Here is a 16,385-nt window from a genome sequence, read left to right as displayed (position 1 = left end):
CCAATTTGTGTTGTTTTGTTTTTCGTTGAATACTGATCACAATTTAATATGGATATGATAGAATAAGATCGCTCCACACCACACATGTATGTACACATCACAAAAACTACAGAACGTGCCTATGGAGGCTTTACATTTTATTGACATTATGTTCTTTTCTGCAAAAGACAACATTAAAAGCCAAGCTGCTCCCTTAGCCATGAGGTAGAAGTGTTTGACCAGCATTCTGAGAACCATTAAAAATACCTCTCTGATAAATAGATATTTCATTTTGGTCAGTTCAAATGATTACAATGGCGATGAGTATAATTTACCATAAATATAACATAAATTATTAACAACAAAAACACAAACAAAAATCAAAAACATTGACAGCGATGTCTGATTAATAATGTACAACTATTTACAAATATGACGTGTTGTTTGATTTTTGCTGTTGAATCTATAAAGTGTCCAGTTGTTCGTCCATATATGCCACATATTTTTTTCTCCCTTCCTCTGTACTCTATGTTCCTGCAAGACCGCAACATGTAAAATCCTTTTGAAATGAGACACTCGAGGGTAAGCATATATGACACACCGGGCACCAGTCTGACATGTGTAAGAGAATGTGTGGCAGCACTTTTGTACAGTATTATATGAAAATGTACTAGGGTGCATTCAGGTAAATTGGGCCACTTTTTCCCCATTCACTTATATAAAAAAGTGGCCCAATTTACCTTATATCACTCTACTATAAATGACATCATACATCCAACACTCTTTGATGTGGTCTACCTAAGGGTGTTATATAACCGTAATAAGAATGACACATTAATGTCATTATTTCCCAAAATCCTAATGACATACCATTATGCCAATAAGTCATCTACATCAATAATGTGTTATTTAGGTTCCTCACATGTGTCATGTCATCCTCATCATGACAGTTACATGACACCCTTACGTAGACCACGTCAAACACAATGTTGCAAAAAATGTCCCATAAATAATATCCTAGAGATCCACACAAATGAAACAAAAAATGTTTCCCCCCTCGCATCTAGTGCTCCAAGGGGCCACTGATCCACTGCCAAAAAAATGCGGTGTGAATTCAACAGAGAATACTCTCGGAATAAAATACACATGTTAAATGGAGTATTTAAGTGTTGAATTAACACTGCCTTTTTAACTGTGTGGGATTACTTGGCATGCGTCAAATTTCCCAAAAGTTCCTGTTTGCTGCTTGAATTGGGCTATACAAATCCAGTTATTATTATTATTGTTATTATTATTATTATTATTATTATTATTATTATTATCATCATCATCATCATTACTGTATTACTATTTCCAATTTACCTAAAATGCTCCTGCAGCCTCCAATGTGTTTCTCTACACCCGACAGATCTGTCGGAGCACCTCTGTTCTTCCTTATCCAGGTGCTTTTGCCGTCCTGTGGCTTTGCCAGTGCAGCAAGCAACTATCATGGGTCACTGGTTGGGTTCAAACACCCAGGATACCCTCAGACGGACTAATGACCTGTATATTTTTTTCTTTTTACAATCAGTCACTTTGGGTCAAGGCACCTGCTAAGTGAATAGGCCTAACCCCCCGCCCCCGCCCCCGCCTCGCTCCCTCTCTCTCTGTCTGTCAGTCTATATATCTCTCTCTCTCTCTCTCCCTCTCTCTCTCTCTCCCTCTCTCTCTCTCTCTCTCTCTCTGAGGTACTCACTGAGTGTCAGTAAAATAATAACTGTATAATAAACTTTTCTGACTGCTGAATCTGCTTTCTCCATAACGGTCCTCATGCCTAACATGATGAGAACAGAACAACTCCACTACATTTATGCACATGCACTCCTTGTTGGCGTTTTCATCTGGAAATGAATACCGAAGTATATTCCTGCAGGGATGTCAAAAGTAAAAGTAGAAATAAAAAAAAATTAAAAACCCACTTTAATATCATGTTGTAGGGTTGCACACCATAAATGTACATCTTCTTTTACTTTTGACCCCACTGTGTTTCCGTTACTATTGTTGTGTATTTTCCTCATCAAAATTATTACCCCCCCCCCCCCCCCACACACACACACACACACTCCCGTTAAAAATGGTTACCGCCAAGTCAAAATGCCTACCTACTGAATAGCCACAGCCCTTAATTCGGACCACATTATCATCATCATCATCATCATCATCATCATCATCATCATCATCATTCTTCTCAGTTTTCACCCTTGCGTTTTCAGTTGACCACGTACGTAGTTGTCATACACATTGGTCCACCTCAGTCAAAATGACTACCTGCATCATCAACTCCTCCACCCCACCGCCACCAAGTCAAAATGCCCACCTGCACCCACAGTCTCCAGCGCCATGGTCTTACAAAATGGCTATGTGAAAATAGTTACAAAATAGCAACCTGCTATTAGTCGTCCAGCCAGTTTCCCAAAATTGGTACCAGCATCATAAGTCCTCCAGGAAGTACAAAATGGCCACCTGCAGCCTTACTATAGGCCTCCACTGCCAAGTTTCCAAAACTGCCTTACTGTAGACAAATGTGCAAATCGTAGGAAAATCCTGAAAGACTTATGAATATTAATGTGTGGTTACTACAGAGCGTCCAATCACGTTTCAGGGTCGAGAACTGTACGGTCACTGTACAGTCTTTGATAGGGAATTCATTTTTTTTCCAGAAATTTACAATGGTGGCGTGAATATATATATAAATATTGTGCCCATGCACCATCATGGTTGGATGTACAAATGCACCACAAAATGATTCAATCCATATAGGTTACTCCACATTACTATGTGATCCTTCAATGTTAGAAGCTAGCCTACGCATAAGCTAACATTAGCATTGTTGCGAACATTAGACAGCCACAAGGGTATATTAAATCTCTTCTTGTATGAATAGAACAACATTACAGCACTTAAATGTTATTTGGGAAAAAAAACAATAGTAATTGAGCCATATAGACACTGCCGATTTCCCCACTTATTTGATTTCGCAGTTTTCGACGTGATTGGATGCTCTGAAGCTAAAATTCACGAGCCTTCGAGCATTCACCTACGACGACTTGCACCATTGCTTACTGTCGGTCTCCACTCCCAGTTTTCAAAATGGCCGCCTACAGCCTTCAGCCTTCGGGGCCTCCTTCACCTGCTGCTCGTTTTCAAAATGGCTACTACTACCTGCAGCCGCAAGCCTCCACCACCATGTCCTCGTACTGCTTGTAGACCACGTTGTTGCCTGCGTCGATGTAGAGGATGCTGACGGGGCTGAGGCGCGAGGGCACGCAGCAGCTGGGCGGCATGGAGCCCGGCCGCATGGAGTTCATCAGCGTCTGGATGATGGCGTGGTTGGTGGGCTCCAGGTGCGAGCGCAGCGGGAAGTCGCACACGCCCTCACAGTGGTACGCCTCGTAGTCCAGCGGCGCGATGATCCAGTCGTCCCAGCCCAGCTCGCGGAAGTTCACGTGCAGGGGCTTCTTGCTGCAGCGGGAGCGCGAGCGCCGACCGTGACGCTTGCCCAGGCGGCCTCCACCTCCGCCACCACCAACACCACCACCACCTCCGACGCCACCACCTCCGACCCCGCCAACACCACCCCCACCCAGGACCCCAGCGGTGGAGGACAGGGTGGCACGCCGGCTGCGTCCAGGCTTTCCCCCCTGCGGCTGGATCTGCATGTGGTGGTGCTGCTGCTGGTGTTGATGGTACTGGTGCTGCTGGTGGTGGTGGTGCTGAGGACCAGGCTTGAGCTGGGTTTGGAGGTGATGCTGCTGCTGCTGTTGCTGTTGTTGATGATGATGATGCAGGGAGACAGACTCTTTGCTGCTGCCGCCGCTGTTGACGCTACCGCTGCTGCTGCTGCTGCTGCTGCTGCTGCCGCCCCTCCTCTCCCACAGCAGGTGCCGCTTGATCTTGTCGCGCTTCTCGTAGAAGAGGCTCTGGCGCTTGCGGGAGCGCGTGAACACCACCAAGATGGCCTTCTTGGGGTGCGGCCGGTTGTGGCGCCGGAAGCCCAGCAGCTGAAGGTCCACCTCGCGCTCCCTCTCGGGGCTGTCGGACACCACCGCACGCAGCTCCAGGCAGAAGTGACGACCCTGGTGGGGGGTGGGGGGTGGGTTGGGTGCAGGTGGAGAGAGGAGAGCAGGGAAAGGCAAGTTTTACTATCAGTAATTGACACGCTGTAATAGAGTGAAGTAATATGATGGTATAGTAATATGATTAGGATTAAAAGATTTTAAAAAGATATACATGGGTTCGCCGTGTTTGTAAACATGATGTTGTGAGGAGGGGTAAGACACTGGCAGCCAACCACGTGAGCTAATTTTTATGATCGACAGCAGTTTCCAACAATCAGAGGTTGAGTCGTGCGCAGCTATTTTCACGCAGTCAGGTTAAAACAAAAATTTAGAACCCATGTATAGTCTACTCAGCTCCAGGCAGTAGTGCCGGCCCGGGGGTAAAGGTGGAGAGAGCAAGGGAAATTTTACCTCAGTAATGCTCCAGTACAGTAATATGCACAATGCTACAGTGATATGCATGTCAGACAGTACAAGGCAGCAGACAAGATGCTTCATATCAATAACAGAATATGGTAGCGTAAAATCATGAGGGATTTAAAGATTGTATACGATATAAAATGAAGGATATACTGTACATAAAAGACATCGTGATAAAAAGAGAATACAATGGAAATGATGAGGAAATACAGATATAATTGTGAACGTTTGAAGGTGCATTGTGTAATAGTAGTAGTATATTTCCAAAATTCATACTGCCCATTCATAATTTTTTTCCACGAATATTTACCACCACCATCAAATTCTACCTAAGTATTCATTATGACTGGAAAAAGTAGGCCTACATTTGTCATACATGAAAAGGGAGATCTTCTCCATGGTCCACCATTTTGAATTTTCAGAAATAGACAGTTTTAGCTGCAAAACCTACTATACTTTGGTCATGCTAGAAAATATTGGCTTATAATTTGGTAAATATTCATGAAAAGATTCAATTTGGCAATAGGCAGTTCCAATGATCAGCATATAGTTGCAATACCTCCTCTAGCCACCATCCTACACAGTGCACCTTTAAATGAATGAATGATAATAATTTAAAAAAACATTTCAAGTAGTAAATATCAAGTAGTGAAGTAGTAAATATCAAATCAGTAAATTGTATGAAAAACGTAATACAAACAAAATTGACAAAAATAACAAAACTAGCTTAATGTTTTTAAAAAAACAAGAACCAAAAGTAGACCCACATGATGGAGGTGGTGCTGCCAGTCCTGGAAGATCTCCCAGATGTCCAGCACCTCCCAGTAGGGCTTGGGGTTGTCCCCCGGGTCCCCAAGGGTACGGGAGTCTAGCACCTGCTCTGGATCCTGGTGGGACAGTCAAACACATACAGTAGGGTGTCAACAGGGCTCTAAATTAACACCAGACAGCCGGCCAAATGCAGGTGAAATTTCAGTTTGGCTGGTAGAAAAGACCAACTTACTCGCCAATGTGACCCATTAGTGAGTGTGTGTTTGGCTAGTACGACGAACATCTACCAGCCATTTTGGCAGGTGGTGAAAAACATTATTTTATGGCCCTGGGTGTCAATATTTCAGAGTAAAGGGTATTTACAGCACTGTGGAGAGTCAATGCAGGCTACTCTTGACACTCTACTACAGTGGAGTCTGTATACAATTGTGCAGGTGTTGATTTCTCTCCCGGGTCCCCACGGGAATGAGAATGCAGCATATGCTCTCGAGACTCATAGGACAGGAAAGAAATGGAGATTCAATATTTCAGAGGGTTTTTTGTTGTTGCTGTTGTAGAATAGTCCACCTCTCAACTGTAATTCTTGATTTTCTGTTATTTAGTGGGTCAGCATCACACAGGCAGACGTTTCAGCTTAAGCCTTCTTCAGCAATTTACCAATATTTCAGAGTAAATTTATACGTAAATCCAGATAGAGTATTTACAACACTATGGAGAGTTAAATTACTCTAACAGCGGAGTCAAAAGTCAGTGTGAAATTCTGCATGTGACCAGTGTAATTTCAACTCTACAGCTCTTCAAGTCAAGTCAAGTCAGCTTTTATTGTCACTTTCTTCATATGCACAAGACATACAAGGGAAATGAAATTACGTTTTCTCTCTATACCATGCCAGGACAGACATATACAAGACTGACATTTTACAGACTGACATAAAGTGCAAGACATGACAGATAACAGTGATGGACTGGTAACAATAAGTGGTCAATAATAAATAGAGTACAAATAAACATTTAACATTTAACATCAACATTTAACATTGAACATGTAAACAGAAGATAAGATAAAGATAGAGTGTAGACATTACAATAATAAGAATAATAACAGTGACAGCAGCAATAGTGTGCGTATGTTCCAGGACTGAGGTAGTGCATGTAGGTGCAGTCCCTGGTACAGTGTGTGTGTGTGTGTGTGTGTGTGTGTGTGTGTGTGTGTGTGTGTGTGTGTGTGTGTGTGTGTGTGTGTGTGTGTGTGTTCTTGTGGGGTAGTGCAGGTCCAGTACAATAGTGGAATACAAAAAGTCAAAGCTGTAATGTACACTGTATCGTCCCTCTTCATATTTCCACAATATTGTGCAGGACTAACTCTGAAAATGTCACCCCGACCAAAGACTACAATTAAGACTATGTCTGAGTGGGACTGGATGTTATCTAGAACAGAGTTAATCTTAACACTGTAAAGGTGCACTGTGTAATATTTTTTTAATAGTTTATTTCTAAGAATTCATGCAGCCCATTCACTTATGTTACCATCTTACTACCTTTATGAGTTATAGTAATGCTTGTATATTTACCGCGCAGGACAAGAGCTGGAGGTCTACGGGGCCCACCATCATCTCGGGGCCCGACTGGGGGGACGTGGCCACCAGGGCGCCCCGCATGGCTGTGGAGAGCTTGGCGTAGATCCGCAGCTCAGCGCCCAGCAGCTCCACCTTGTCCGAGAGGGTGGAGACGTCGAACAGGTAGCGCTGCCGCAGAAGGGGGGAGGTCAGGGGGTCATCTGCGGAGAACAAGAAGGGTATCACACGGGTGCGTAAAGTAAAAAAGGAGCCCCATTGGGTCTCCAACCATTATGTTGCACGTACAGGGGGGCTTTCAGAAGATTTTGTCCCGGGCTTGGTACTCAAAGCTGTATGTCAGCGGCCTTGGTCAAACCCTTTAGACCTCCAGGAGAGCCAAGGGCGTAAAGTATACCCCCGCAGTCCCCGCGAGGTAGGGTGGCCCATACGAGGCGGGGGGTCCACAAGGGCCCTTGACTTGAAGACACGGGCCCCCTCCACATGATATTAGGCCCTCTTTCTTCATCGGGGGCCCATTCTTGGTAGCTTGCAGGGGGGGCTGAAGTACTTGCGTTACGCCAATGGTATCACATGTCATGCTTAGGGGAGGCCAGAGACTGTTGCAACAGACAATGGTTGTAACTTGTAACATCTATTTTATTCTCCTATCAGACACAGGCTAGATCGGGGTGGGAAATTATTTACCCTGTAAGGCCACATTGAGTGTAGAATATTGACCATAGGGCCAGATGTTGCAGGCAATATGCCTGTGCCAATAATAAGAAATGCTATAATGTATACTGGCATAACTTTTTGGCTATTACACTCTACATTGTAATATTTAGGTGTGTGACCTTGATTACAGTAATCTCACATCTGCAAGACGCCAAGCTGTTTTAAGAATGTTAGGTGGGAGTATGGTACATTGGATTAGACAGTTGTCTTGTGAAGGCTCTCTGGGCCAGATGAAATGGCTCTGTGAATGATGAAATGGCTAGACAGTGTTGCCAGATGGAAAATGCTGAATTATCGTACGAAAACCTCTAAATTATCGTTTTTGGGTGGAAATTATCGTACAAGGCCCAAAGGTTTTCAAGGCATGTAAGTGAACTGAATGACAACTCTGAAATTATCATACATCATGTTTTTTTTTATCGTACAGAGGACATTGGCAAAATGGACAAAATGATGGTACAAATACGATAATCATCGTACATCTGGCAACACTGTGGCTAGATACTGTACAAAGATGTGGCATCGAACTACAGTAAGCATGTACAGCATGTAGGAGTATAATTACTCTAGCTTGTATCTGATAGGAGGAAAAACAATGTAACAGATAGCACTGCCGTAGCAGTGGGGAGGTCAAGGGGTCATCTGTGGAGAGGAAGAAGGGAATCACATGTCATATGAGATGCAAAATAAGTTTTAAATAATTTCTCTCATGAGCCTGGAAAAGGTTTGTGCTCAAAAAAGTCCCCAAAATAAAAATAAATCTAGCGAAGATACAAAAGGCGTGTTAACCCTTTGAGGAGTACCATCACAAATATGTGATTAGAATTTTGCCAAATTTTTGAGTTCTCATTATGATGGCATAAGGACTTAGCAAGATTTCTAACACAGACTTCTATGGGAGCTGTAGAGTGTTCGAGTAAAATTCTAGATGAACTGCGGGAAAATCCTTACTCCTCAAAGTTAAAAAAAAGTGCTGTGGCTCAAGGCAATGGAGTTTCATGCCAGTTGGCAGAAGCTGTCCCTTAGTCATGCTTACTTCACTGCTCGACTTGTACACAAGAAAGTTTGTTTATCACATAATATGTTGTAGTTCAGGGATGGGGAACCTTTTTTCAGTCGAGGGGCCACTTCAAATTCATCCGAGGGCCGTAAAAGTCCTCCAAGGGCCATATTAAGAACCAGGATTTCACCCTGCACATAGTGAAGGCAGCCACCTTTGAAACAGACCCCACTTTCTCTAGGTCCCCTGATTATAACGTAGCTGTATTGCAAATGTATTGTCTAAAATTCCTTTACAAGATATGTCATATTTCACGTGAAGCTGCATAACATTAAAACTATATCTGGGGCTGGATAAAATGGCCTCAATGGCCCTCGAGACATAGGTTCCCCACCCCTGTTGTAGTGGAAGGAACGCTAAGGAAGGCACCTGATCAGTCACTAGTGGCCTTGCATGGCCAGGGGGACCAAGGTTCGAATCCGGCCTGGGCTGTTTCCTTACCCTACCTCTCTCTCCTCATCAGTCCCTATCCACCTCTTCAGCTGTCCCATCAATAGTAAAGGCAAAAAAATACTGCAAAGATCAAGGGGTCGTCTGTGGAAGAGAGGGCAATCGGTGCCATGCCTACTTGCTACTCAACTTGAATACAAGAATACAACAACGTTTATTTGTCACATTTGTCATTAGTCAAACAGGTTCACCATGACACTAAGGTGTGTGCAGGATTTTTTGAGTCAGAGTGGCAGTGTATGATTGCAGCCTTATGTCCCAGCCGGGACGAAGAGGATAAGTAAGAAAGTAACGGGACATTTGTCTCAGATGACTTATCACCCAGTGCTCGTGTATTAATTTAACTGTATTTATTTGTTTATTAATTTCATTGCACTGCACTTTAGTTAGCGTGTGCTGTTCTTAAGTATGCTATATAAATAAACCAAATGTTACATAGATCTACTGTGAAGGTCAGAAGGTCACTTACTTATTACCTGACTGGAATAAAAATGATCAATAATTAGAAAAAACTGTCTGAACACACTGTTCGCTCCAAAAATAAAAAAAGTAATCAGAGGAAGTATTCAGTGTGCAGTGTTTTCAGATTATTCCTTCTTTGATCAAATCTACCTGTCTTCACACTGAAAGGCTTGAGCACTAGGATTTCCATGGACTTTGAAGAATACAAGGATGAATATAGAAATACTGTGAAGGAGCCCATCACGTAGGCCCTAAAGTGAAATGGCAGAACTCCTCGCCTTGGACATAAGAGACACTTGGATGCAAGGAGGATGGAGGATGGAGGAAGAATGTTTGTTTGTCAAGTACATAAAAATTAAGTAGGGCCTGTCATATGAGATATCAATAATATTGGGCCGTACTCCACAAGGTTATATGATAAATAATAAACATAGGCCTACACACAGTATGGTAGCCTACATATAGTTGTAGAGCCCAGGGCTCAGAAATATAGCACACATTAGGCGACACACTGATTAGTTTGGACACTTTCCAATAATTAAATAAATAGCCTATTATATTAAGTATAATACAGGCATGATGTGTCAACACAGACAGAACAAAATAGATAGATAGATAGATAGATAGATAGATAGATAGATAGATAGATAGATAGATAGATAGATAGATAGATAGATAGATAGATAGATAGATAGATGCCAACCTTGCCCTACGTCCACAAAGCTTGTGATAGTATTCGCTGCCTTGGATGCCCGGAAAAAGCTTGCATTGAGTCCCAGCTTCTCTGCGGCTGAAAAAGTTTTGTAGATGGACAGCATATACTCGTGAGGCTGCACCATGTCCTTGAGTCCGCGCCCTTGCGAAGAACTTTTACCATTAGGTGATGACAGCGTGGAAACGTAGCTATCCTTCGTCTTTTTCGTAGTTTTTTGCTCGTCTAAGATTTTTCCAGCTTTGATAATCGGAGCAGACGGCAAAAACACAGACATGGCTTGAAAACACGTGAAGTTCATAAAACAGGTAAAAAGCACACATCCAAATGCGAGGCGATTTGCGCCCATATTGAACACGTTTTCGGGAGGGAAATCTTGAAAAGAAAAAATGGCTATTAACAGCGCAAAAGGTCCAGTAAAGGACGCATGAAGTACCCAGGATGCAGGGAAGATGCATGCGCGTCAAGTGAGGTCCTCTGGCAGGGTATGCAGACCACCACGCCAAACTTTTACCCGCCCTCCTCAGAACGCGCAACGACCCTCGCCTTGTTGAAGCAACCTCTCACTCACCGTTTCCAACGGCCTAGAAAAAAAGATGCTGGTGTTGGCACCAATTGATCGACTCTTTAAACCCATCCTGTCCTTTTTCGTTGCCACAGTGACAAATGTACCATGAAATATTAGATTGAGCCGTATTGGTAATAGGCCTGCATTATTAGGGCGTGTACAGGCGTGAATGAAATGTTAAATTAAAAATGTTACATTGAATTGAATTGTAGAATGTTTTAGGGTAGTAGCCTACTGCATAGCAAGTGTCAGCATAACACATATTGAAGGCGGCTACCATATGCATCTTATTTCAATATGGAAATATGCACAGCTGCATTTCTGTAAAACTCTTTAATCTGGTTAAATATACTAATAAGGTTAAATTGTTTATTTAGGCCTATTTGGAAAAATGTCTTTGATAAAATGGTGGAGCGAAATGTTGACCCTCTACGTTTAGAAAATTAAACAAAAAGTAACAGCAAATAATAATGATGATAATCAGAGGCGCATCTTGCCACCAGGCAAGGCAGCCGCTGGCCCCCAAGCCCCTAGATAGTGAATAAAACCCCAAATATGTACTACAGTAGTGGTGATTTTGGTGCAAATGTTCATTCTTTTGCATTTCCGCTTGGGGCCCCACCTGGACCTAGAATCGCCTCTGGTGATAATAATAATAATAATAATAATAATAATAATAATAATAATAATAATAGTCTAATAATAATAAATCAGGAATTTTTGTTCATGGAAAACGGGCAGGTAGGCCAGGGATGTTAAACTCAAGCCCGGCCCACAAGGTCATTTCAAATGTAAATTGTTGGCCCACATACACCATTAATAGGCCTATTAGTGTAACAAGACTTGAACATGAAATTTTGGAGTGTCACAGGAATATGAGTCCTAGGCCAATTAAACAGCTCACTGTCATAGCCTATTCAAATGAATAGGCCCATGTGCAGACACATTTGAACTACCATACACTATGGAAAAGAGTCAATTTTTAAAATAAATGTTGAATTCAGGCCATGACTTCAGGCCAGAGTTTGATTTTGGCAACTGAACAGTCTGTCTCATGTGAGAGGGGCATGATGAACACTTCTGCATGGACTGAAAATCCATGTTTGCTACAGTGGCTCCCTCTACAGACCATAAACAGAACTGTAATCCACAGAAAGAGCGAGGCATGGAACAAAGTGAACCTGTCTGTAGGGCCACTGACAGCTTTGACAAAATCACCCGAAAGCCTCCCCTTTCTGGTAGGGCCATATACATAAGCTAGGGTCCAGAATTGATCCATTCTATCACTTAATCAATCTGCTACGTCAAGGGGTGACAAAAAACTGAGAATCCATGGACTAATGGTTGGGCCATGAGGTTTCCATGAGAAATCCAGCACTTTTCTTAATGAAAATAGTATAAATTCCAGAGAATTGTGTGTAGTGTTTTGGGAAACGTGTGTTTTAGAACTGAACTTTGAGTGTAAAAGAAAGGAATTTTGCTGGTGGTAGTCCAGTGACATTGGTTAGGGGAGTTAGAAAAGTGGTTTCAGAGTTGTGTGTGTAGTACCAGCAAATGTGTGGAAAGGAGACAACAGAGAAAAAATGTATTTAGTACATATTCCTGAAAAGATCAAATTTGGCAATAGGCAGCACAGTTTCAATGAGCACTCTGGTCATCATACTACACAGTGCACCTTTAAGTCACTGCTACCCCCTTGTGACTTGAGCTGTCCTTATTACCGTAACCTTTCTGAGTTCCTTGCAGAGAACTCTGGGATACCTGTCTCTGCTGCTGTGCACTGCCCACTGCCTGCTGTCCTCCATTCTGGCCTCATAGCTTGAGGAGGTATCATTTAAGGCAGTGTTTCTCAATGTTTTTCACACCGAGGACAACTTTTTCCCCCCCAAAAATGTTCAGGGACCACCTGTCAACTGAGTTGACAACTGAGGTGACAGGTGATAATTTGATACTGCTAATTTCGATGCAGATCACTTACTTTGTATTCACATTACAAGCTTGTCTTATTGTGGTGAAAAAATGGCGTCAGTTATGTTTGGCTTTGTAATACTGTTACAAATATAGCCTACTGCTAACTTGTCTTGGAAAAATAGAAATTCCCTCGCGGACCACCTGAGCGCTGCCGCGGACCACCAGCGGTCCCTGGATCACACGTTGAGAATAAGGGGGCTGATAGCAAACAGGGCTCTCATTACGTAATATTTTCCATCATTTTTGGACTCTACTGCAACCTACATGGAAGCTCAGAAGATTGCCCCTCACGGTTCTGTCAGTATTGCACTGTACACACACGTCTGTGTGCCTTGTGTCTGGTGCTGTAACGCATGCAAAATAGCATGGCCTTATGTCACTTAGGCTACTTTTAGACCTTTGCAATAACCTTGAAAAAAGTTCCTTCACATACACACATGCAAAGTCTGCACTAAACATTACAGCAAAAAGGTAAACCCATCAAGCTGACAGTTCTCACAGTATCACGTTTAATTGACCACCAAATCTGTTACTATATTAAATTATGAATGAGTCATATCGTATTTAGTTCTGTGGTATTACACTGAAATAGACTCTGAAAAAAGTGTTTATTTATCACTTATACTTGTGAATGAACTGTATGAATTTTACTGTAACGTTTAAAGTGAGATTGATGAGGTTACATAATTGACAAAGGTAAGTCAGTAATATAGTCATTGTACATTAAATGGACTGCATTTATATAGCGCTTTTCCACTCCTTCGAGCACTCAAAGCGCTTTACATTGTATGCCTCACATTCACCCATTCACACTCACATTCACACACCGGTGGCCGTGGCTGCCACGCAGGGTACCACCCTGCCACCAGGAGCAACTTGGGGTTAAGAGTCTTGCTCAAGGACACAACGATGGAGTCAGGCAGAGCGGGGCTCGAACCTGCAACCTTTGGGTTGCCGAGCGGCTCCTCTACCACCTGAGCTACCACTGCCCACATTAGCTCATTTTTGTACCCAAGATACAGAATGCGTAATGAAATTACTTTTATATTTATTAATAAACTTAAAGGGGTATGCCACTATTTTGGGGCTTAATACAGTTAAAATTGTTGGCTGGGGTTTATAAAGGTGGTAAAGTGTCTTATTTTTCACCTTTCACCACCTTTATAAACCCCAGCCAACGATTTTAACTGTACTAAGCCCCAAAATAGTGGCATACCCCTTTAATATTTGAACCGATAGTTTTAGTGACTGTTTTGTCTTTGTACCACAAGGTGGTGCTGTATATCCACTTTTGCATGGCAGGAACACGGGGCGCGGTAGATGCATTAACAGGGCTTACAGTAAAAGTATTCAGGCTTCAGGCTTGACTGAGCTATTTACAAACCTCATGATATTATTATATAGGGGTGAATTCAGGTAAATTGGGCTATATATATATATATTATTTTTTTGCATATTAGCGAATGGAAAAACGTGGCCCAATTGACCTGAATTCACCCCTACATATGTACAGGAATAGGCACACACAATAGGACTGATTACACATCACAAAGTAATCAGCAATGGTGAGACAACTAGGAAGACAGACAAGTGGGCAGGACAGGAGCCAATCACACAGAGGGACATGGAGCATACACTGAGTAGATCCACTTTTGCATGGCAGGAAGACAGGCCACAGTAGATGCATTTACAGCCTCATGTACAGTAATAGTATTCAGGCTTCAGGCTCGACTGACTTTTTCTTATTTCAATAACCGTTAAAGCTTCAGGCTCAGGATTTCTACTATCTATCAGACCTTTGTCTGTATCTATGTCTGTGATTTTTAACTGGCCGGGGCTATTATCTGCAGGTATGCACAGAGGAAATGGACCCAAATACATGACACGAAACTAGTGTTGCACCGATACCATTTCTTTGGCCCGATACGATACCTGATACCTGGCCGAGTGGCTGTGCAGTATCGGTCGATACCGATACCATACAGATACCACTGTTTGAAATGTATATAGCCTATACGTTGAACAGCTGCATAGGCCTACTACCTGGATGTAAAATCCTTGCTATCATGACTTTGTCAAGCAGCTGCCTACCTTTTTGAAACAGGAAAAAGACTATACTGTACAAAGTGAATCCAGTAGAACTTTTTCTACTTTTTAGATACCTTTGATATAAAATAAGTATGTTCAAGGCTGCGTATTTACAAAACATGTTATATACATATGTACAGGAACAGGGAGGACACACACAATAGGACTGATTCATCGCAAAGTAATCAGCAATGATGAGACAACTAGGAAGACAGACAAGTGGGCAGGACAGGAGCCAATCACACACAGGGACATGGGGCATAAACACAACCAGTGAGGTGGGGGGGTCCACACACACACACACACACACACACACACACACACACACACACACACACACACACACACACACACACACACACACACACACACACACACACACACACACACAGGGCCGGCTGGCCTGTTTAGTGCTCTGATCGAGTTTGAGTTCTGGCTGCATCACTGGCCAAAAAGCCCATTAGCCCAGCACCTCTACTTCCTGCACAAACTGAAGCGTGCCAGTGATTAACCACTCATTGGCCCTCATTTATCAAAGTAGTGTACGACGAGAATCATACGTGGTGCGTACTATCATCTAGGCCTAGGCCTATCATCTACCGACATCTATTAGGGTGATATTGCTCAGAGTCAAGCATATTTAATATATTTTGGGCCTAAGACATTCAGTGACAATATAAACTATCAGAAGAGTTTTAAACTCAATTCTAAATCAGTTTGTAAGATCATCAGTTCACCCCTCCCTTCCCTGCAAGACATACACCATCCGCCTCAGCTGCAAAGCTCTCACAATCGTTACAGATGAGACTTACCCAGCCAGCGCACCTATTCAGACTCTTGCCTCAGTCTGGGTGCTCATTGCATATGCTGTCCATTCCCAAATTTGATGTTTTCATTTATATTTACTAAGTAATAAGCTACTGGAAATTCAAAATGACAAACACCAAATGACAAAAATCCACACTTTAATGTATGAAAATGTGTTACATAGGCTATTTCCCTATTCATAATGCATAGGCCTACTTGGTAGTGGGGAAAAGAACTCGTTAAAAAACATCATGCTTGTGAATGGGTGTAACGGAGGCTAACTAGCACAGAGTTGGCGTAGAACGTTGGTAAAACCTCCCTCCGATAGCGTCATACAGTCTCGTGCCGTTGGGCCGAGAGACTAGTCTCTTGGCCCAGCGGTATCGTACTGTGTCTCCCATTGCCGAACCGTTGTAGTTGACGAGGATGCAGGTTCGATCCCCGAGGGGGGTGAACAGGTGCAAGATGACCTCCGTCACATGGGCAGCATGATTTTTGAAAGTAAACTACTAGAAATATTACATAATTTACCTTCAACCATAGGCCTAATATTGCCCAGTCAGTGCCCACTGTCGTGTCTGCGGTGTTGTGGCTCTTTCATGGTGATGCTTCCTCAAGTAGGCTAGGCACTTTTCTTGGACACCGCCAGGTGTCTCCTTCTCATTCCCGATGGCATTGGCAAAGGAGAGGAGAAGAGCTTGGAGTTTGT

General features: G+C 42.8%; 1 protein-coding gene across 1 annotated transcript; it reads right to left on the bottom strand.

Annotated features, from left to right (window-relative positions):
* Positions 1-3,176: 3,176 nt before the first annotated feature.
* LOC134435761 (growth/differentiation factor 6-B-like) lies at positions 3,177-11,660 on the bottom strand (the record flags this gene model as incomplete). Its single annotated transcript, XM_063184803.1, has 6 exons — positions 3,177-3,526; positions 3,836-4,094; positions 5,264-5,383; positions 6,839-7,044; positions 10,234-10,541; positions 11,614-11,660. Coding segments are annotated over 6 exons (1,290 nt in total), but the record flags the coding sequence as incomplete, so codon positions are not given.
* Between the last annotated feature and the right edge of the window lie 4,725 nt (positions 11,661-16,385).

The sequence above is a fragment of the Engraulis encrasicolus genome, chromosome 20 (assembly GCF_034702125.1).
Source record: "Engraulis encrasicolus isolate BLACKSEA-1 chromosome 20, IST_EnEncr_1.0, whole genome shotgun sequence".
NCBI classification, from domain to species: domain Eukaryota; kingdom Metazoa; phylum Chordata; class Actinopteri; order Clupeiformes; family Engraulidae; genus Engraulis; species Engraulis encrasicolus.
Note: the sequence above shows the minus strand (reverse complement) of the source record. Positions and strands in the feature narration are given on the sequence as shown.